The sequence below is a fragment of the Coregonus lavaretus genome, assembly GCF_964263955.1.
Source record: "Coregonus lavaretus genome assembly, chromosome: 4".
NCBI lineage: Eukaryota > Metazoa > Chordata > Actinopteri > Salmoniformes > Salmonidae > Coregonus > Coregonus lavaretus.
In genome coordinates, this window is record NC_139991.1 from 17,564,462 (window position 1) to 17,586,630 (window position 22,169).

Here is a 22,169-nt window from a genome sequence, read left to right on the forward strand (position 1 = left end):
TCACTGTATCCACATGCACATCTCATCTTCTCCTCTAAAATGTAACGTATCCTGGAGTTGTCCACAACCCATACCCCCACCCTCAGATACTCCTATCAACTCTTTTATTAGTCTTAGATGCTCTGCAGTCTATAAGCTGAACAACCTTCACTGTCTCTATTTACTGCTGTATAACAACAGTTAGCACAGGTTGGATATCAGCACATGCCAGGGTGGTTGTTTCTGTCTGGCTTCCTCTGTTCAGCAGCAAAACTGCAGTTCATGCATGTCAGCTCCTTTGTCATCAGACCACGAAGGGGTCATTACATTGTCTTGCTCATCTGGAAACACTGTCTGAAGTCGCTGACCCTCTTTAAAAAAAAAAAACAACGTATACACATTGAAATGCGATTTGACCGCACGGTTTCGCTCCCATTATGTGTGCTTGGTTGGAGCGGCGTCAGTCTGCTCGGGGCGAGAGTCACTCTGGCTTGTTTGGAAATGGCCGTGTCAGCATAAGCAATCACTGCTGAGGTCACGATCGCCGTCAGATAGATACTACTGCTTGTTTTCTTCTTTATGTGTGCTCTTATTTCTCACCTGATTGTGTATTAATTACTCTGTTTCAGGATGAAAAAGTGAAACTGACATGTACAGACCGTGCACCAGCATATTTGACTGGCCTTTTCATTATGCTTTTTATGGTAAGTTGATGTGCCCAGGGCCCACATATCTTGTTAGTCTGTGGTATTAGATCCAGGGACGTCACTAGGACCGGGATTTCAGGGCTTTAGCCCTGAATGACTTTGGGTTAGCCCCAAATGTTTTGCGCTGCTGTGATGGTGTAAAAAAAAAAAATTGTCAACTGAATGCGTCGCTTAGTTCATAGAGCCGTGGTTACGTGAAATTCCCAAAGTCATCCAACCGTTATAATAAATGTAAAGCAATTGCAGTGTGTGGTCAACTAGATGGTAATTTCAGCACTGTTTTGATTGGGACCACGGCATTGTGCTGCCTTGAGACAAGCACGGGAATTCGTCTTGATAAATCAATCCATGTCTGATTTTTGTTTTCACTGAATCTCTGTTTGAATATTTGGTTACACAATTAGGCTGGGAAATGTTAGCTAAGTTGAGGTGAGTGCTCATGATCATCGGTCTAGCAATTGAAAGCAATGCAGATCTTCTGTGCACACGCACAATTAGGCCTACAGGTAAATTAGGGAGTAAATGAGGGATACAAAGTATATTGAAAGCAGGTGCTTCCACACAGGTGTGATTCCTGAGTTAATTAAGCAATTAACATCCCATCATGACGTTTTCCTGAATTTTCCAATACTTTTCTGATGCATTTCAGTCACTTAGCCTACTGATGCTAATACAAATTTTTACACTTTTCCCATAGGCTATTCAATTTTGACATATTTTCTTATTATCCTTATGAACATAGAAACTGTGCTACAATGGTTAAAAAGGTCATAAGGCCTATATCGTTTCTATAAAAATATAGCTAAAACCACTATCCAACTCATTTTCGAACGCTTTTAAAACATGGAAGCCAAACACGGAAACTATGGATACAACTTCCTCTCCGCTCGTGCATTATCATAATTCATGTTTTCCACTAGAAATCCCTGCATTAGCATGATTCTGTTAGCTGATACATACTGACAAAATACACCATATTACTGGCCTGCTAATGTGCCTGGACCATGTAGGCTAAACTGCTGAGAAAAAACCCATATCTGATCCAAATGGTTGCCCAATCAAGCATCCAAAACGCCAGGCTTTGGAGCGGCTATTCAAATGACCTAGGCTATTCACTGCAGTTTACAGCCTAGACTGGAGTTGTGTACTCACTTGAAAAAAATAATAATATTCTTCATTACATTGTGTTGTTGTAGCCTAGGTAGCATACATTTCTTGTCCCTAAAAAACTGAAACAAAAGGGTAGCTTTTCGAGCTGCATACCTGGGGACTGGGAGGGAGGGCAAACGCAGCCTCGGGAGTGCACATAGTGTAGGCTACGATTTCGTTATCTGAAAAAATAATACATAATTAATTGTGGAAATTGACGGTTATATTCACTGACTGGTAATACAGACATGCTTCTGTTGGTCACAGATACCTTAATAAAAAGGTAGGGGCGTGGATCAGAAAACCAGTCAGTATCGGGATTGACCAACATTTGCCTCATGCAGCGTGACACATCTCCTTTGCATAGAGTTGATCAGGCCGTTGATTGTGGCCTGTGGAATGTTGTCCCACTCCTCTTCAATGGCTGTGCGAAGTTGCTGGATATTGGTGGGAACTGGAACACGCTGTCTTACACGTCAATCCAGAGCATCCCAAACGTGCTCAATGGGAGACATGTCTGGTGAGTATGCAGGCCATGTAAGAATTCAAACATTTTCAGCTTCCAGGAATTGTGTACAGATCCTTGCGACATGGGGCCGTGCATTATCATGCTGCAACATGAGGTGATGGCGGCAAATTAATGGCACTACAATGGGCCTCATGATCTCGTCACGGTATCTCTGTGCATTCAAATTGCCATAGATATAATGCAATTGTGTTCGTTGTCCGTAGCTTATGCCTGCCCATACCATAACCCCACTGCCACCATAGGGTTACTCTGTTCACAATGTTGACATCAGCAAACCGCTCGCCCACATGACACCATACATGTGGTCTGCGGTTGTGAGGCTGGTTGGACATACTGCCAAATTCTCTAAAAGAGATTTGAGGTGGCTTATGGTAGAGAAATTAACATTAAATTATCTGGCAACAGCTCTGGTGGATATTCCTGCAGTCATCATGCCAATTGCATGCTCCCTCAACTTGAGACATCTGTGGCATTGTGTTGTGTGACAAAACTGCACATTTTAGAATGGCCTTTTTATTGTCCACAGCACAAGGTGCACCTGTGTAATAATCATACTGTTTAATCAGCTTCTTGATATGCCACACCTGTCAGGTGGATGGATTATCTTGGCAGAGGAGAAATGCTCATTAACAGGGATGTAAACAAATTTGTGCACAACATTTCAGAGAAATAAGCTTTTTGTGCATATGGAACATTTCTGGGGATCTTTTATTTCAGCTCATGAAACATGGGACCAACATTTTACATGTTGCGTTTATATTTTTGTTCAGTGTATTTCAACTGATTTTCTTTAGCCTACTAATAGCCTATTGGAGGACAGATGCATGCTTGCTCTTGCTTGCTGAATGTAAAATAGGCTAAAGCATTAAGAACGGGCGGGGAGTTGGAAAGGAGAAGCCCATATTTTCCTATAGTAGGCCTAACACGATAGGCTACATCCTGACAAAATACACCATATGATTGGCCGGCTAACGTACCTTTCTGGACCTTTCTGGAGAATAGACCCAAACTGATCCAAATGGTTGCATAATCAGGCCTAGGGTGTAGACCTATGCAGTTATTTTGGCATGAAAGAAAACAGGATGTTTGAGCGGTTATTCAAATTTACAGCCTAGGGCCAATAATTGTGGACTCACTTGATAACAATAATTGTCACGCCCTGACTCAGAGGACGCTTGTATGTTGAGTCAGGGTGTGTATTTTCCTTGCTGTGTTTGTTCATGTTGTACAGTCTAGTATGTATATATCTATGTTGGCCTGTGTGGTTCCCAATCAGAGGCAGCTGTCGCTCGTTGTCTCTGATTGGGGACCATACTTAGGCAGCCTATTGGCACTAGTGGGTTGTGGGATCTTGTTCCGTGTGACGTATGTTGTTTGTGTACCTTGGACTTCACATTTCGTTTCTTGTTTTGTCGAGTGTTTATTAAGTTTAAATAAACATGTATGTATATCACGCTGCGCCTTGGTCTGACCCGTCCTTCAACGAACGTGACAATAATAAATTCCTCATTGCACTGTGTTGTAGCCCAGGTATAATAATTATCTTGTTTAAAGACGGAAGCCTAGGCCTAATCAATAGTGGAGCTTTGAGTGCCTGACAACCACAGAGCGCAGCCTGAAGGAACGCACTACAGATCTGCCATTTCATCATCTGTTTTTTCTTGCTCTTCAATATTTAGCTAATGAATGGCCTAATATCTAGATAATATTTAGCTTCTTACTCTACACATCAATAGCCTCTCTCTTCCATCTGTTCCTGTGCGCAATAGGCTATATGCCACCGGTTTGGTCAGAGTAACCCTTTGTAAGGCAACGGGTTCTCCCTAGAACCTTTAACATCCTAAGAACCATTTTTGGAAGACAGGTGTCTTAGATGATTCTTTGGAAGGTAAGAAGGATTCTTTGGAAGGCAAGAAGGGTTCTACATAGAACCATATATAATATTTCCCAGCATGCTCTATTGCAGGGATATTTTCAGAATTGTTTGTTTTACTGTAATATTTGTGTTTTTGCATGTACATTAATAATACTAATAATAATAACATTTAGCAGACACTTTTATCCAAAGCGACTTACAGTCATGTGTGCATACATTTTTTCTTATGGGTGGTCCTGGGGATCGAACCCACTACCCTGGCGTTACAAGTGCCATGCTCTACCAATTGAGCTACAGAGGACCACATTGATTGGTTTATTTAATTGTATGCTACACAAAAATAAATATAGTTTTCTAAACTAATCCAAACTGTTAGTATTTGTATTTATTGTACCCCTTACTGAGTTGTTTGTTCCAGTTTAGATGATTGAGGTAGTCTGTGTTCAATCTCCCTTATCCTGGCAGTTATTCTGAATGTAGGTTGTGGGTTATTAACAATTGCACTAGTTGGATATCCTAACGCTGGCTGAACTCCAATAGGAATTACACATCACTTTGTAAGCCATCATAATGTGGCTTGCATGCCTGATGTGGCCTGTAAACCAGGAGATTCCTAACACCACTGTGTTAGGGTATAACTAGGCCCTCAAAGAAAGGCCTTATGATATACTGTATGTAATGTACTGTCATAAATAATGACATTTTAAATGCTAATAAGGCTGGTGGAACCGTTCATAGAGGGTTCTAGGAAGAACCCTCCAAAGATAAAAGGGTTCTCGGCAGAACCCTTTATAGAGGGTTCTATGTAGAACCATATACAGGGGGTTCTTTACAGAATCCTGCATAGACAGTTCTAGATAGAACCCTCTGCAAAGGGTTCTACCTAGCACCAAAAAGGGTTCCCCTATTGGGACAAACCGAAGAACCCTGTATGGTTCTACTTTTTTCTAAGAGTGTACAGCATAGAAAATGCATGTCGGGGAAAGTTGAAGAGCGAAAGTGCATTGGTGTGATCACTTTTGGCCAGTTATGATAACATTGTTGCACTGATGCATTGCAAATAGTTGTACAGGACAGAGAGATGATCACTGAAAAAGAAGACCCAAAGGACTTGACAACCGTTAGAAAAATGGAAATCACTTGAAAACCACTTGAGCAACGAGGCAATGACATACTGTAAAAGAGGCGCAGGCTAAACAGCGTTTGTTGTTGAATTGCTACATTTAAATACAAGTTACTAAATTTTTCATTGTACATTGAAGTATTATTTGCAGTTGTCACTGTGACAATGAACACACCCTGAAAGCACTGAATGGTCTTGTTTTACCAACTTAATAGGCAGTGTGCAGTAGGATGCGTTGATCAGTTGATTGACAGGTGTAGGACTGTAGAATGATAAACTTCCTCTGGAGTGGATACTCACCAACGTTTTATAGTTAGCCTATAGTTTATCATTATAGTTATCATTATTGGCTTGGTGGCTGGCCCTTAACTCTGACACAACACAACTAACGTTAACACAACAGAACTAGTAGGTCTAGCTAACGTTAGCGAACTTGAACCAAATAAATATAAAATTACACTTAATACACTTACGCTTATACTTGTTTACTTAACTTTTATGCTGTATAAATTGATTCCTTCAAATAATTTACACTGGCAAGTTTGCCACCTGCGCACTGCAGTAGGGAAGTAAAGCAGAAGTCGGAATCCATCACTTCCTTTGTTTGGCTGTACCCATAGCAATGTTCGAAAATGAGGTGGATAGGTTATTTTCAATAAAAAGTCACTAAGTGGGGAGACCCAGCTCTGCTAAAATCATTGACAACTACTTGCCGATTTTAAGGGATTGTTAAATAAATGTTAGCCTATAACTATTTGGTTTTAATATCATCACCTATTGAGCATAGTCAGAACTACAAATGTCAGATTATTCCATGCAAAACAATTGCGCACATTTAGCTCTATCATCAGAGTTATACAGCAAGTAATCTTAATTCAGTGTACTTGTCTTTAACTGCCATTTCCGGAAAGTCCGACTCTTCCCACACATCAACATATTTTTCTCAGCTTCAGAAGCATCTGCATTCACCAAATGTGGTGTGGTTATCCTTAGATATATTATCCAGACTTGCCCAGAGGGAATTGTTGCTATGCTGTCTTTAGTATTTTACAGATTGAATGATGAAAAGCGTATTTATCCACAATCTGCTCTGGACAAGTCCGCTCCTGGAGTGTCTTGACAAAATGAAACAAAAATATTTAGGCTGACTTCATCCAGTGTCCAGAAAAAAAGAATTAGCATGATATGAAAATATGTGCATATTTAATGAGATATATAGCCTAATTTGCATATTTTAAGACTATTTCAGAAACATTTTAATACAAATAAGCATTTTATTTGTGTTTACATTCAACTGGTAAAAGTTGATTTGTGATATGATTAAGAGAAACAAATTATCCCTATTAGGGTGTGGAGCCTGGCCATAAACAGCTCATGAAGTCGAAGGTTGTCTTCTCTTGCCTCCTCTGCAGGTTGGTGTGACCTTTGCCATAGTGTTCGGGGTCATCCTGTACAGAATCTCCATCAGGGCTGCCTTACACATGAGCTCCAATCTCACGGCTCGATCCAACATCCGGGCAACTGTCAAGGGCACCGCTGCTGTCATCAACCTAGTGATGATCATCATCATGGATGAGGTCTACGGTGCCTTAGCTCGCTGGCTCACTCTTCTTGGTTAGTTCCTTAAATATGAAAAGGATGCTGTGATCACACAACTGTATCATATTAGCAAAGCTCACCCTGTATTAGGCCCTGCAGTCTATCCGCGAGTGCTACCTGTATTGACTGTATTTCAAATTGTTTTATTACATTTTTAACTACCTTCCTCAACTACTTTTCGGTGTCGGCTACAAAAGCTACAGTTCTGGATTATAACCCCCTTGATCACTGAAACCTCTCCAGTTTTTTATCAATCAGGTGACTCATTGTGTTTGTATTCTCAGAGGTGCCAAAGACTGACAAGAGTTTTGAGGAGAGGCTGATTTTCAAGACCTTTGTTCTGAAGTTTGCCAACGCCTTCACCCCCATCGTCTACCTGGCCTTCTTCAGGGGCAGGTTAAACTCTCCTCTACTCTATTTGACTAATAAGCCTCTTCACAACTCAAATATCTAAACAGATATTTGCCATAGATACTTTCACCATAAAACCCAAGTATGTTTAATCATTTGTATTGTAGTGTGATTTACACTTCTTACAGATACAGTGGCCAATGAATGTTACCTTTTTTCAACCTGAATGTCCACAGAATGGTTGGGCGTCCTGGGGACTATGTGTATGTTATCGGGTCATACAGGATGGAGGAGGTAATCAACTGTGTTCATCTTTATTATTTATTTTTAAACATTGACCAGAATGCTGACCAAAAAATTCTAAATCCTTCATGACGCAATGCTGGATAATCAATGAAAATATTACCATATGCTGTAATGGTTATAACCCTCCCTTGTTTACAAAATAACAGGGGAAAGATCCGTTATAGGTATCCCAGGGCAGTCATATAGGTTCCAGGCCTGGTGCCCTTGAGCCCTATCCTAAAGACAGTTGGCATTGTAGATAACATCAAAGCTAACCAACCTATTAGAGAAAACAGAAGTATAACAATTATAGGCTAGCCCTTCCAACCTGTTAGATTGAGATTACCTCTGTTATCTGTGTGTCTGACTGGTTTGACTGCTGTCTCGTCTGCACACCAGTGTGCCCACGCAGGTTGCCTGATGGAGCTGTGTATTCAGCTCTGCATCACCATGCTGGGCAAACAGCTCATCCAGAACAACCTGTTTGAAATCGGCATCCCGTAAGTACAGTACAGAACAGGCGCCAAACTGTCTGGATGAAACTAGGACATAATCACACACGCACCCACTCACTCTCACACACACACACACATGCATGCAGGCACACACACACGCAAGCACACAAGCATTAAAATAAAGATGCTCAGGGCTAGACTCATATTAATACCATTTATTTTCTCTGCTCACTACAGTAAAATAAAGAAGCTGATCAGGCGTCGGAGGTCTGAAATGGACTCTCAGCAGCAGGAGGACTATAACATGACCCTACAGCGCCATGAGAAGGACCACTTCCTGGGTCCCTTTGTGGGCCTCAGCCCAGAGTACATGGAGATGAGTGAGTCATATGTCAGTCTGTCTCTCTGCACATCATGTAAAGCTCCTGACAGCTTACTGAGGATCAGCCGCCCTCAGCCCACCCTATTCCAAATGCTCCTTATCACATGAGACAGAAGGAAAATGAACTACTGCAGTGTGCCGTCAGTAGAGATTTGGAGCAAAGGATCATAGAGATCTTATTCCATTCTAGGGATGTGATAAGCATTGGCATTTCCCTTTTAAGGTCAACTAATTACTGCCAATTAATTACTTCAAATGTACTGTGCACCACATACTGACCAGTAGTGTGTACATTAGTTGACAAATTATTGGTTTTAAGCTCTTGCTATTGAGGTCAGGTCTTTGTGGGTTTTTTGTGCAGGGATGACAACCATGTTTGTATGAAATTGGCAACTTTGTTAAATGTTATTGATTACTGGAAATAGCAAGCAATAAAATGTTATCCTCAGTAACCACTGCTCTTTACGCAGTAATCCCTTTATCGACAGCATAGCATGACATTTGATTTAATGATAAGAAATGTTATTTCATGCCACTCACAGTATTAGATCCTGATTAGTTGTAAAACCTCTGATGTGGAACCCTTTCTGAAATGCATATTCTCTGCATGAGATAATATTCAGTGGAGAAGCAGAGAACCATTCCGTCTATAATGCCCATGTAATCAGCATAAGTGGATTCAGTTGACCTGATTTTACTTTAGTCCTTATATGTCTTTATCAGTGGCTTCTTTCATAATTGCAGCATCAGACTGAATAACTGGACAATCTCTAAAGCATGTTCATTGAAAAGACACATTGTGTAAGATGGAGATGGGGGAAACCTCAAACATCTGTACATCTGTGCCATAACATACTGATACTACTACAATCTTACTGCTCCCTCTCACTATCCGTGCAGTGGATAAACCTTGAATAATTACTGTATGGAATTCAGTCACAGTGTTTTGAGCTAAAGTGTTTATAATGCAGTTCCATGACCATACCCTGGCACACCACACCATACCGTGGCACACCACACCATACCCTGGCACACCACACCATACCCTGGCACACCACACCATACCGTGATGCATAGACGCCATAAAGAAGGATTGAGGTGCTGATTCCAGGGTTAGTTCAATCTGTCTAGTTATTAGTTATACTAGTTATACTGTACAACTTTATCAACTAGAAATGGTTAATCTCCGGGTAGCAGCTATAGAAGCACTGTTATATTGCTGTGGCATACAGTCCCATCTACACTGACTCAAAGATTCAGTCCATCTTTAGGTTGGTAGGCATGCCTGTTTAAGTGGCTTTTTCAAGGGTACTCAACTGAAAACCAGCTAGAATTAATATATGGATGCAGCAGACATGAAACCTGCACACAGGCACAAAAGGCCAGAGTGTTTGAACCCATTCAGACTGTGAAGTGGGCCTTTTTTTTGTTGTTGCTTGAATCTCTGCAAGTTTTACCCAGTACATTTCAGTAAGGTTTCTGACTGTGGCCATCTGAAAGCAAGTGCAGAAACATGGTGTGTCCTCATTCCACCATCTGATTCATTTTTGCTAAGACATGTTCATCTCGCATGTGTTCTCTTTGTAGTATGTACTGTGAATTTAAATGTAAAAAATGTAAAAGGTTATCTAGCATAGTCTGGTATTAGAAGGAGATGATTATAGGCTTCATTTCAGACATGCTCTGTGCTCCTCTTTACAACTTCCCTCTATACCCGTGCTCCAGTTATCTAATTTGAGATCTAGTCTACCCAGCATGCTTTGTGTTGATCTCCTTGTGGTTATAATGTCCATTTGAATATATCAGTTTTGTTTTTTAACTCGCAGTCATCCAGTTTGGGATGGTGACCCTGTTTGTGGCCTCCTTTCCCTTGGCGCCACTCTTTGCTCTGCTCAATAACATCATCGAGATCCGTCTGGATGCTAAGAAGTTTGTCACAGAGGTCAGGAGGCCCATCGCAGCCAGAGCAAAAGACATTGGTAAGTTTCCATCTACACACTTTAACAGCACTGGTCTATTGATGCTATAATAAAATGGACTTTTTTTACCTAATTTCTTCGACTTTTCAAATTGAATTTGACTTAATTGGAGATTCCCAGGATTGACCCTACATGATAGATACTAAATTAATTGAAATAGGTAGCAGGAGTTTCCCATCTGAAAACACAGGTCCCTCACAAATGTTTTGGTCTTGTTTGTGTGATTACGTCATTGAGTCAGTCTCTGACATTGACCAAATACTGTGGCTATTTGGTTTGAATGCAATACATTTTTATCATAAAATAATGCAGTAAAATCTAATGATCCTTAAACCCCTTATCATTATATCCATTCAGTGGGATATACATTTATTTTTGTTTGTTTTTCTGGTGGTGCACATTTATGGTGTGACCATTATACATTTATTTTAACAAATGAATCAACCATTGCATCTACCATTTTTTATTAAAGTAGGTACATGTTATAAAGCCCACTTGTCTACCCAGTTATTGGTGTTTTGGGCATATCTCCATATCTTATTTTTTCTCTCAGGCATCTGGTATAATCTTCTGAGAGGGCTCAGCAAAGTAGCAGTCATTGTAAATGTAAGTGCATACCTTCACATTAATAAAAACATTTAAAGTGCTCATTATTTCCAGGTCTGTCATCAAGATTATACTATGTTGACATTTTGTAATTTGCATTAGTGGACATTTTAAGATAATTTTGCTCATAACACCTCTCCCCTCTCCTCTGTCTGCTCTCTCCAGGCGTTTGTGATTTCCTTTACGTCAGACTTCATCCCTCGACTAGTCTACCAGTACATGTACAGCCCTGATGGCTCCATGCATGGCTTTGTCAACCACACTCTGTCCTACTTCAACGTCAGTGACTTCCAGCCTGGCACTGCTCCTCTGCAGCCAATGCACCTGTGGTATGAAGTGCAGATATGCAGGTAAGACAATCCAAATATTATTGCCCCCCACGATGAAATCGGGAAGGGGACTATGAATCTGTCTCCGTCCATACGTGTGTGCGTACGTACATACGTCACACACGATATCTCAGACACCACTGGCCCAATTTTGACGAAACTTGGGTGAATGATGTCTTGCCATAGAGGTCCGACATTTACACAATTACACTGATTGGCCAGATGGTGGCGCTATAACAAGCGATTGAAAATGACAGCTTTGAAAGGTCACGCTCCTCACTCTGTTTGACATAATGTCATGAAATTCGCTACATAGGTCCCCCTCTTCACAAGGAACAATTTTGCCTCAGCGACCTGTAAGATCCACCATGATGGATTCTCCGCCATTTTGAATGAAAAACACTAAAAACGCTACTCCTCTGGCACTGTATGATCGATCTGCATGAAACTTGCATGAAAGATCTCAACGCAATATTTTCCAGACTTAGTAATTAAAGCAACATGGCCGCTATTGACCAAAGCTAACGGTAATTTACCAAAGTAACCGGAGTCTTCAATAATTTGGGCAATTTAACAGAATCTATGGCAATCTATGGTAACTTTTGTCATTTCTACTTGAATAACTTTATTATTTTTATATATGTGTCCATATTGTCAATGAGTTTCTATTAGATAAACCATATGGTTCAAGAGAAAAATTGCCTAATTAATCTCAAAAGCATCTAATCAACAATGGCATTATTTTCAATAAACTCTGCAACTCTTCCAACTATTGACTTTTTTCACAACTGTCACCAGTTTGACGACAAAACATTGACAACAAATACCCTACATGACCAAAATGTCGAACATCTCATTCCAAGATCATGGGCATTAATATGGAGTTGGTCCCCGCTTTGCTGCTATAACAGCCTCCATTATTCTGGGAAGGCTTTCCACCAGATGTTGGAACATTGCTGCGGGCACTTGCTTCCATTCAGCCACAAGCGCATTAGTGAGGTCGGGCACTGGTGTTGGGCGATTAGGCCTGGCTCGCAGTCGGCATTCCAATTCATCCCAAAGGTGTTCGATGGGGTTGAGGTCAGGGCTCTGTGCAGGCCAGTCAAGTTCTTCCACAGCGCTCGACAAACAATTTCTGTATGGACCGCGCTTTCATGCTGAAACAGGAAAGGGCCTTCCCCAAACTGTTGCCACAAAGTTGGAAGCACAGAATCGTCTAGAATGTAATTGTATGCTGTAGCGTTAAGATTTCCCTTCACTGGAACTAAGGGGCATAGCCTGAACCATGAAAAACAGCCCCAGACCATTATTCCTCATCCACTAAACTTTACAGTTTCGGGCAGGTAGCGTTCTCCTGGCATCCGCCAAACCCAGATTTGTCAGTCGGACTGCCAGATGGTGATGCGTGATTCATCACTCCAGAGAACGCGTTTCCACTGCTCCAGAGTCCAATGACGGCGAGGTTTACACCACTCCAGCCGATGCTTGGCATTGCACATGGTGATCTTAGGCTTGTGTGCGGCTGCTCGGCCATGGAAACCCATTTCATGAAGCTCCGATGAACAGTTATTGTGCTGACATTGCTTCCAGAGGCAGTTTGAAACTTGGAAAGTGAGTGTTGCAACCGAGGACAGACAATTTTTACGCGCTTCAGCACACGGCGGTCCCGTTCTGTGAGCTTGTGAGACCTACCACTTTGTGGCTGAGCCGTTGTTGCTCCTAGACGTTTCCACTTCACAATAACACCACTTACAGTTGACCGGGGCAGCTCTAGCAGGGCAGAAATTTGACAAACTGACTTGTTGGAACGGTGGCATCCTATGACGGTGCCACGTTGAAAGTCACTGAGCTCTTCAGTAAGGCCATTCTACTGCCAATGTTTGTCTATGGAGATTGCATGGCTGTGTGCTCGATTTTATACACCTGTCAGCAACAGGTGTGGCCAGGGGCGGTGTGTTCAATAGGGCGATATGGGCGACGCACTGCCAAACGGGAAAAGGAAGGGATTTTTTTTCTAATCAATTATATCACGGCAACAGTAGTTATCAGTGTTCTAATCTGATCTGACTGCCACTAAATGTCAAATCAGGCTAAAGTCGTGCTTCAAATGGCCCCGCCCGTTTTTGGGGCGATTTCAGTCATGTTGAAAATCGCCCAGAAGTCTGTCATAGACTCCCATGTAAAATCTATTTTTTTCAAATTTCAAAGCTTTCAATACAATCTCTATGGGTGTCTGTGGGCTTGCACTTACGCGCTTTCGTCATACGTGACGTAACCATGAACGTAACTAAGAAAATAGCGGCTAGCAGCGTCTCTGTTGCGACCTGCAGTGTGGCGTTATCTTATGTTTTTAATTTGTACACTTAGTGGCGTTATTTTATGTTTTTAATTTGTACACTTAGTTTACAAACATTCTGCCAACCATGGATTTCCAGTGGTGGGTTTTGGACTGATCTTGTTGATCGTGTACATACCCGCTACGAACGGACTAAATAATGAAAACGCTGCTGGCAGCGGAATCCAATACAGCTGGGAGACTTGGCTGGATGACAGAGTCCCGGACAGAGAAGTGGAGCCGGCCGGCTTCACCCTGGTCAGAGCGGACCGCGATCTGACACAGTCACAGGGAAAATCGATCCTGGTAAGAGAGCGACTCTGTACCCCCGACATTGAACTGCTTTCTGTGTCACTGCGACCTTACTATCTGCCCCGTGAGTTCCCCCAATTGTTTGTTACCGTTGTGTACTGTTGATAATCACAAGTTTACTGGAGAACTGAGACCAAGTAGAGACTTTGGACAGGGTGGATATGGTATAATAAAGGCAGTTTATTCAGAGGTAAAGATATCTGGAATCGCGTGCACGGACTCGTTCGTCAAACTCTTAGGGAGCTATCTGAAGAGAGCCCCGAAAACATTGTGTGCAGACATTTTATACAATAAATGATGTAGGTTGAATCTAGTAGTTCTGATCTTCTGATTGGTCCTGATGAGTTGGGCGAGGTCCCCTCCACTGTTGCATTGGCTCTGAGTCGGGTTCTCTGTCTTCAAATGTTCAGCCTAAAGAGAGGGGATTTTTGTGTGTGTGTGTGTGTGTGTTTAACAGTGATGATGTGTGTGTGTGTGTGTGTTATCAGTGATGATGTGTGTGTGTGTGTGTGTGTGTGTGTGTGTGTGTGTGTGTGTGTGTGTGTGTGTCCTCAGAGCAAGAACTCGTGAGTTGGAAGAACTGAGAGACCTATGGCGTGGGTGTTGTCCTTGGCCACCTGCTGACAAGGCTGACAAGATAGGACTCTTTTGTCCATTGTTATAGGATAGGAACAGCATTGATTGAAAACAAACGCCCAACACAAAATGGGTCATGCACAAGATTTTAGTCAGACCAAGCTATAACATTATATATTTACTACGACAGTACATTCAACCAAAAGCTAATATAACAAAGGCATCAGAGATTATTTATAATCTGTCACAGAAACTGGAATCCATCTCCCCAGATCAGTCAATAAATGCTTCTGGTATTGACTTATATGCTGCCCCTGTCTTCATGTTGTTGCTGGACATATCTTTTTTAAAATGTGTGTAGGTCACCTAAATCATCAGAAAAATTGCCCCTCCTGAGAATTTTTTCAGGAGCCGCCACTGGGTGTGGCTGAAGTAGCCGAATCCACTAATTTGAAGGTGTCCACATAAGTTTGTATATATAGTGTACATATTGACATAGTAAAATAAATAAAATGTATAATAAAAAGGGATCATGCTGAAACCCTCATATTAAACACCAATGGTATTCACTAAGTTGATGGTTTAGGATAATGTTTTACAGCTTTGTCATTCTATTATTGTTTTTTCATTATTTCAAATATTTTACATGTGATAAGGCCCCACAGAGGGCCAAATGTAATTACAGACACCTGTAATAATCTGTCTTGTGATGGATTACATAAATTCCTTGAAAGATACAACAAAAGAAACCGTCTCAGGGAAGCTCATTTGCGTGCTCGTAGTCCTCGCCAGGGCCTTGACCTGACTGCAGTTCGGCGTCGTAACCGACTTCAGTGGGCAAATGCTCACCTTCGATGGCCACTGGCACGCTGCAGAAGTGTGCTCTTCACGGATGAATCCCAGTTTCAACAGTACCGGGCAGAAGGCAGACAGTGTGTATGGCGTCGTGTGGGCGAGCGGTTTGCTGATGTCAACATTGTGAACAGAGTGCCCCATGGTGGCGGTGGGGTTATGGTATGGGCAGGCATAAGCTACGGACAATGAACACAATTGCATTTTATCTATGGCAATTTGAATGCACAGAGAGACCGTGACGAGATCCTGAGGCCCATTGTTGTGCCATTCATCCGCCGCCATCAACTCATGTTTCAGCATGATAATACACGGCCCCATGTCGCAAGGACCTATACACCATTCCTGGAAGATGAAAATGTCCCAGTTCTTCCATGGCCTGCATACTCACCAGACATGTCACCCATTGAGCATGTTTGGGATGCTCTGGACCGACGTGTACGACAGCGTGTTCCAGTTCCCGCCAATATCCAGCAACTTCACTGACTCAACCGAATCCATTCGTCTCCACTCGACTCTCAGTTGCGCGACATACATCATCAATTTGGGCACCAGGTGTGTCCGAATAGCCTCTCCCGTTTGAATTGTTGCCACTAATTGGCCCAAGTGGGAGCGCTGCATCTTTGGTGGGGGACGACACTGTGTCTTGTTTCAAATAGGTGTTACATCATGAGAATGTGTGTGAAGTCTATCATACTGGTTGGATGCGTTGTCATTTTATATTAAATAATTTAGCCAATTCTATCCCCACTCCAGATACAAGGACTACAGAGAGACACCATGGTCCAACACCCCCTATGACCTCTCCAAGGAGTTCTGGGCTATACTGGCTTGCCGGCTGGCCTTTGTCATTGTATTTCAGGTCAGATGCCTACACAAAAACAAACAAATGAGTCATTGAGGGTTCAATCTTTTTATGCTGAAAGCATTTTGTCATATCCTTTTGAATGACTGTTTTTGGAATTTTATTGAAGGTATTGTGAAAGAAATGCCTCAATCTATACCATCTTTTCTCCTTCTAGAATGTGGTGATGCTGATGAGTGACTTTGTTGACTGGCTGATCCCAGACATCCCCAAGGACATCAGTCTGCAGATCCACAAGGAGAAGCTCCTCATGGTGGAGCTCTTCATGAAGGAGGAAGAGGGCAAGAAGCTCCTCCGAGACAACCACACCAACCAAAGTCCTCTTCAGCCCCGCTCTCGCCCTGCTTCGCATACACCTTCTAACTGCTAGTGCCCTGGTGGGTGGCTCCATCTGCCCATTCATCTGGTCTGGTCAAAAACCTTCAGCCCCTCTGTCTGGACTTGGACACTCCACACACACAGCGGCCTACTCAAGAAAAGAGGGAGGCAGTTATTGGCAGGCTTCTGCACCTGCACCCCTTCTGACTTGTAGCAAGTCATTGCCCATCTTTTTGGTGAACCAGGTATCAGGCAGAAGGCTCAGAGGGCTTTTTTTCTCTTTTGCACAAGAATAATACAATGCAGGAAAACATGTAGATCTTTTATGAATATGCAATTTTGCTAGCTAATGTTTTTATTTTGTAACTTTTGCCTTTTTAAGACACTGAGATCAGGTAAAGGAGCTTGCCATTCTGCCTGTTTACCATGCCAATTTTCCCTTATGTCATGTTTTTTATGTCCTGTTTGTTATTATACTAATTAATATCTATCATGAGCTAGGTTTCCATCCAATTCGCTTAGATTTTCATGTGAATATTCTAAAATCTGCATAAAAACAATATGCACATTTTCCCACCAGAGATGTTTCCATCAAATTGACATGTTGCAGATAAAAGTATGCGCATGATGACATAGTGCACATAAAAATACCTTTTGCGGTTAAATTCCCACCTACCGAAAAAAATTTTTTTGCCTACAAGTTAAAGGTTTCCATCACATTTTCAACTCTACTGATGGTTTTCTCACAAAAAAAAGTTGTGTTATATCAGAGGCGCAACTTTGGTTTTAGAAGTGGGGGGGGACATGATTTTAAAAAATTCCAGTCGGATAAACACTCCAAACAGCCTACCCGACCGCTCGGAGGCGTCCGCATGATCATAAAGCACACCGTTGTCTAGTTTTGGATCACATTACAATGATACAACTGGGGGGGACAAAAATGCAGTTTCAGAATGTGGGGGGGACATCACCTTGCACTTTCACCACCATATAAAGTTCATCATAATTGATTTAATCTGTAGCCTAATAAACTGCATGCTTTCCCGACGAGTCGTAGTGGCAGGACCACACAACATTTCATCGCGTGACTCCAAGTTTACTTCGATATGATGGTTATTCCACCAATATTTTACACAAAAAGAACCCACCTTGTCTATCGTATTCTGTTTCCATTAGGCCTGTCATGACATTTTTTGACATGTACTTTACTGGCATAAAAAGGTTGGATGGAAGCCTGGTTACAGAGACTTTATAATAGTAACGTTGTGAATAAAATTCGAACAATGCTCTGTCAAACATTTAGACGGGGACAGTGGCCTACATTTTTGTTTCATAAGAACAAAGCACAAATTCTTTTTAAGGAGTTTATTTTCTGATTAACTGAAACTTGAATGGATCCCAAGCACAGACAACTATTTCAAGGAGAGGAAGAAGGTATTTTGTCAGCTCATTTTGTATATCATTTGTAAGTAAACTATATACTTTGTAATGCATATCCAGTCAATAGTGAATCCTATCAATATACACAGTCTACAAAACATTAGGAACACCGTCCTAATATTGAGTTGCACCCCCTTTTGCCCTCAGAATAGCCTCAATTCATCAGGATATGGACTCTACAAGGTGTCGAAAGCGTTCCACAGGGTTGCTGGCCCATGTTGATTCCAATGCTTCCCAAAGTTGTGTCAAATTGGCTGGATGTCCTTTGGGTGGTGGACCATTCTTGATTCACACGGGAAACTTTGAGCGTGAAAAACCCAGCAGCGTTGCAGTTCTTGACACAGTCAAACCGGTGCGCCTGGCACTTACTACCATACCCCGTTCAAAGGCACTTAAATCTATTGTTTTGCCCGTTCACCCTCTGAATGGCACACATAAACAATCCATGTCTCAATTGTCTCAAGGCTTTAAAAAAATTATTTAACCTGTCTACTCCCATTCATCTACACTGATTGAAGTGGATTTAACAGGTAACATCAATAAGGGATCATAGCTTTCACCTGGATTCACCTGGTCAGTCTAGGAGAAACTTTCATAAAACATTTCTTAACACAAGTAAAACAACATAATTAAAAGTATTTTTACAGAAACTGTTTTATTTTTATTTTTGATCAAACCAAGGCCATATTTACAAATGAAGCACAAAAAAAATACATATATATCCTTTGTGGTACCATGTCCTGTTTTGCTTGTTTGTGACAACTGTTTTTTATACAGTAGCATCTGTAATTATGTGTCTGTGTTTAGGAATGTGACAGACCTTTTGATTTAGTCCCTTTTTTGTGACAGAAAAAAATGTAGATACTTCACTTCAATGGAATGACATGGAACCTGCCCCCCAGACTGTTGGAATGTATTACATTATTCACAATTAACAATTATGATATTTTATATTTTCAATGATATGTAGGATATTTAACTGTCTTAAACTTCTATTTTGTGTGTATCAACATCGACCTCTCGCAATATAATATGTTTGGAATATTACATTACTCCTGGATGCATACCCAGGTGTTTGTACTTTGATACTGATTATATGAGATGTCTTTCATTTTGCTTATAGAAAGAACTCTGATGTCCATTAACATAGTCTAAAATGTATTTGTTAGGACACTGCAGAATATTGCATCACCTCATATTTTAATTTCTGATGCAAGGACATGTACTTTTTTTTCCAACTACTAATCGACTTAATATTGTATGTTCACTGTATGACTTATAGGCCTATGCTGAATGGCAGCCACAATACCTTGCTTTTGATCTAGTGGCATCTTATTCCCAACTGATCCTTTGGATATTTCAATCCTTGATATTCATCTTGATATAGATTAACTAGAGCAGTAGAGAAAAACTTGGTGTTTAAATATTTACCTGAATTGTACAGCAACATTACAACTATATTTGATTAGGATAGTACTACAGGGATTATATTTCCACTAGAGGTCTCTTGTCAGCCTAAAGTAAAGATTTTTGGATATTTGAATTACAATAAAATAATACAAGTCATGAGAAGTGTATATGTATGTGTATCATGTGTTCTTTATAGAATTGATGTCTACTGTTAGCAATACAATACATTGTTTTCTCCCTGAACATGGAACAAAAGCACCCCCAGTGTTAATCAAAAGCGAAACATTGGCAAGAGCTGTCGTGTGTGTGTGTGTGTGTGTGTGTGTGTGTGCTATTGTAGCTGGAAACTGCTGATTTTTAATGGAATATCTACATAGGCGTACAGAGGCCCATTATCAGAAACCATCAGTCCTGTGTTCCAATGGCATGTTGTGTTTGCTAATCCAAGTTTATCATTTTAAAAGGCTAATTGATCATTAGAAAACCCTTTTGCAATTATGTTAGCACAGCTGAAAACTGTTGTGCTGATTAAAGAAGCAATAAAACTGCCTTCTTGAGACTAGTTGAGTATCTGAAGCTCAGCAATTGTGGGTTCGATTACAGGCTCAAAATGGCCAGAAACAAATTACGTTATTCTGAAACTCGTCAGTCTATTCTTGTTCTGAGAAATGAAGGCTATTCCATGCGAGAAATTGCCAAGAAACTGAAGATCTCATCAACGCTGTGTACTACTCCCTTCACAGAACAGTTCAAACTGGCTCTAACCAGAATAGAAAGAGGAGTGGGAGGAGCAAGAGGACAAATACATTAAAGTGTCTAGTTTGAGAAACAGAAGAAAATAAAAAGCCATATCTCAGACTGCCCATCTTAATCTTTTATTTGTATTGGCCAGTCTGAGATATGGCTTTTTCTTTGCAACTGCCTAGAAGGTTAGCATCCCGGAGTCGCCTCTTCACTGTTGACGTTGAGACTGGTGTTTTGCGGGTACTATTTAATGAAGCTGCCAGTTGAGGACCTGTGAGGCGTCTGTTTCTCAAACTAGACACTCTAATGTATTTGTCCTCTTGCGCAGTTGTGCACCGGGGCCTCCCACTCCTCTTTCTATTCTGTTTAGAGCCAGTTTGTGCTGTTCTGTGAAGGGAATAGTACACAGCGTTGTACAAGATCTTCAGTTTCTTGGCAATTCTCGCATGGAATAACCTTCATTTCTCAGAACAAGAATAGACTGACGAGTTTCAGAAGAAGGTTATTTGTTTCTGGCTATTTTGAGCCTGTAATCGAACCCACAATTGCTGATGCTCTAGATACTCAACAAGAAGGCCAGTTTTATTGCTTCTTTAATCACCACAACAGTTTTCAGCTGTGCTAACATAATTGCAAAAGGGTTTTCTAATGATCAATTAGCCTTTTAAAATGTTAAACTTGGATTAGCAAACACAACGTGCCATTGGAACACAGGACTGATGGTTGCTGATAATGGGCCTCTGTACGCCTATGTAGATATTCCATTACAAATCAGCCGTTTCTAGCTACAATAGCCATTTACAACATTAACAATGTCTACACTGTATTTCTGATCAATTTGATGTTATTTTAATGGAACAAAAAATTGCTTTTCTTTTGAAAACAAGGATATTTCTAAGTGACCCCAAACTTTCGAACGGTAGTGTAGATGTAGACATGACTGAGGCTAGGAGAGAATGGGGTGAGGACGCGAGAAGGTCTGTGGAGAGATATAGAAATAATCTGTTTTATTCATTTTTAAGGACATATACAAATGTTTCAAAGGATCCAGTCAGTGGCTGGGGTGTATATCCCAGATTTTAATGTTGGAGTATGTCAGCGGTTAACTGATTGTGTCAGTGTATAGGGCATAGATGATTGCCATGTTTATAGGTTTGAGATGGGTGGAGGAGGTGAAACCTCGCAGTGGTAATCTGCTCTGATTCGACTGCAGTGTTGAGTAGTGTGAAGACGGGCAAGTCGAATAGGGGAGATGATGGTGCTGTTAATGGGATTGGAGAGGATGGGAGTAGTGGTCATCTTTTGTTGGGTTCCCACCCATGTGGGTGTCGAGGGTAATGAGAAGGCCGATGTGGTGGCTAAGAGTGCTGTGAAGAGAGAGATAGTCCCGCTGGGCCGCAGGGAAGTCAAGGGAAGTCAAGTCCTTGATCCGGGTAAAAGGGCTCGATCCTTGGCAAAGATAGTGGGATGCCATTACTAAGGGGAGGCAATTTTATTGCATGCATCGGTCAGTAAAGGAAGAGGTGGGGAGTATGGGATGTAGGAGAGAGGAAGTTGTGTGGAGTAGACTATGGTTTGGGCATACAGGTTTGAATGCCACATTGTGGATGATCTGGAGACATGAAACAGGTCTGTGTGATGAGTGTTTAGTGGAGGAAACGGTGGAGCATGTGTTGATTATTTTGTGAATTGTATGAAGTAGATAGGGAGAGATTGTGTTAAAGGGTTAGAGAAGCAGGATGGGGTTTGGGTGGTGTAGTGGGGGGAGGAAAGAGGAGGGAAGTGGTGTCTAGGGATCTATTTCACTTTCTTAGAGGAATAGGACTAACGAAGATAATTTAATGTAGTTTGGCCGTGCCTGGCCTCATACTCCAGTACAGTAGGTGGCGGTATATGCACCTTAAAAGTTGGATGCGATCCGCCAACCAAATCCCAAAGAAGAAGAGCTGTCGCGTATGTGTTGGTAGT

At 41.4% G+C, this 22,169-nt stretch overlaps 1 protein-coding gene across 1 annotated transcript in view; it reads left to right on the forward strand.

Moving 5' to 3' along the window:
- Positions 1 to 18,750, forward strand: part of LOC311127243 (anoctamin-1-like) — a gene marked incomplete at its 5' end in the record, with an annotated part of 51,880 nt that extends 33,130 nt beyond the window's left edge. The window contains 11 exons of the mRNA XM_084159044.1: positions 609 to 683; positions 6,776 to 6,977; positions 7,247 to 7,358; positions 7,550 to 7,607; positions 7,998 to 8,098; positions 8,291 to 8,433; positions 10,262 to 10,414; positions 10,968 to 11,020; positions 11,186 to 11,370; positions 16,181 to 16,286; positions 16,447 to 18,750. Coding sequence (XP_084015170.1) covers positions 609 to 683; positions 6,776 to 6,977; positions 7,247 to 7,358; positions 7,550 to 7,607; positions 7,998 to 8,098; positions 8,291 to 8,433; positions 10,262 to 10,414; positions 10,968 to 11,020; positions 11,186 to 11,370; positions 16,181 to 16,286; positions 16,447 to 16,659 — 1,401 coding nt within the window. The 3' untranslated portion in view covers positions 16,660 to 18,750. The remainder of the gene's footprint in view (positions 1 to 608; positions 684 to 6,775; positions 6,978 to 7,246; positions 7,359 to 7,549; positions 7,608 to 7,997; positions 8,099 to 8,290; positions 8,434 to 10,261; positions 10,415 to 10,967; positions 11,021 to 11,185; positions 11,371 to 16,180; positions 16,287 to 16,446) is intronic.
- Between the last annotated feature and the right edge of the window lie 3,419 nt (positions 18,751 to 22,169).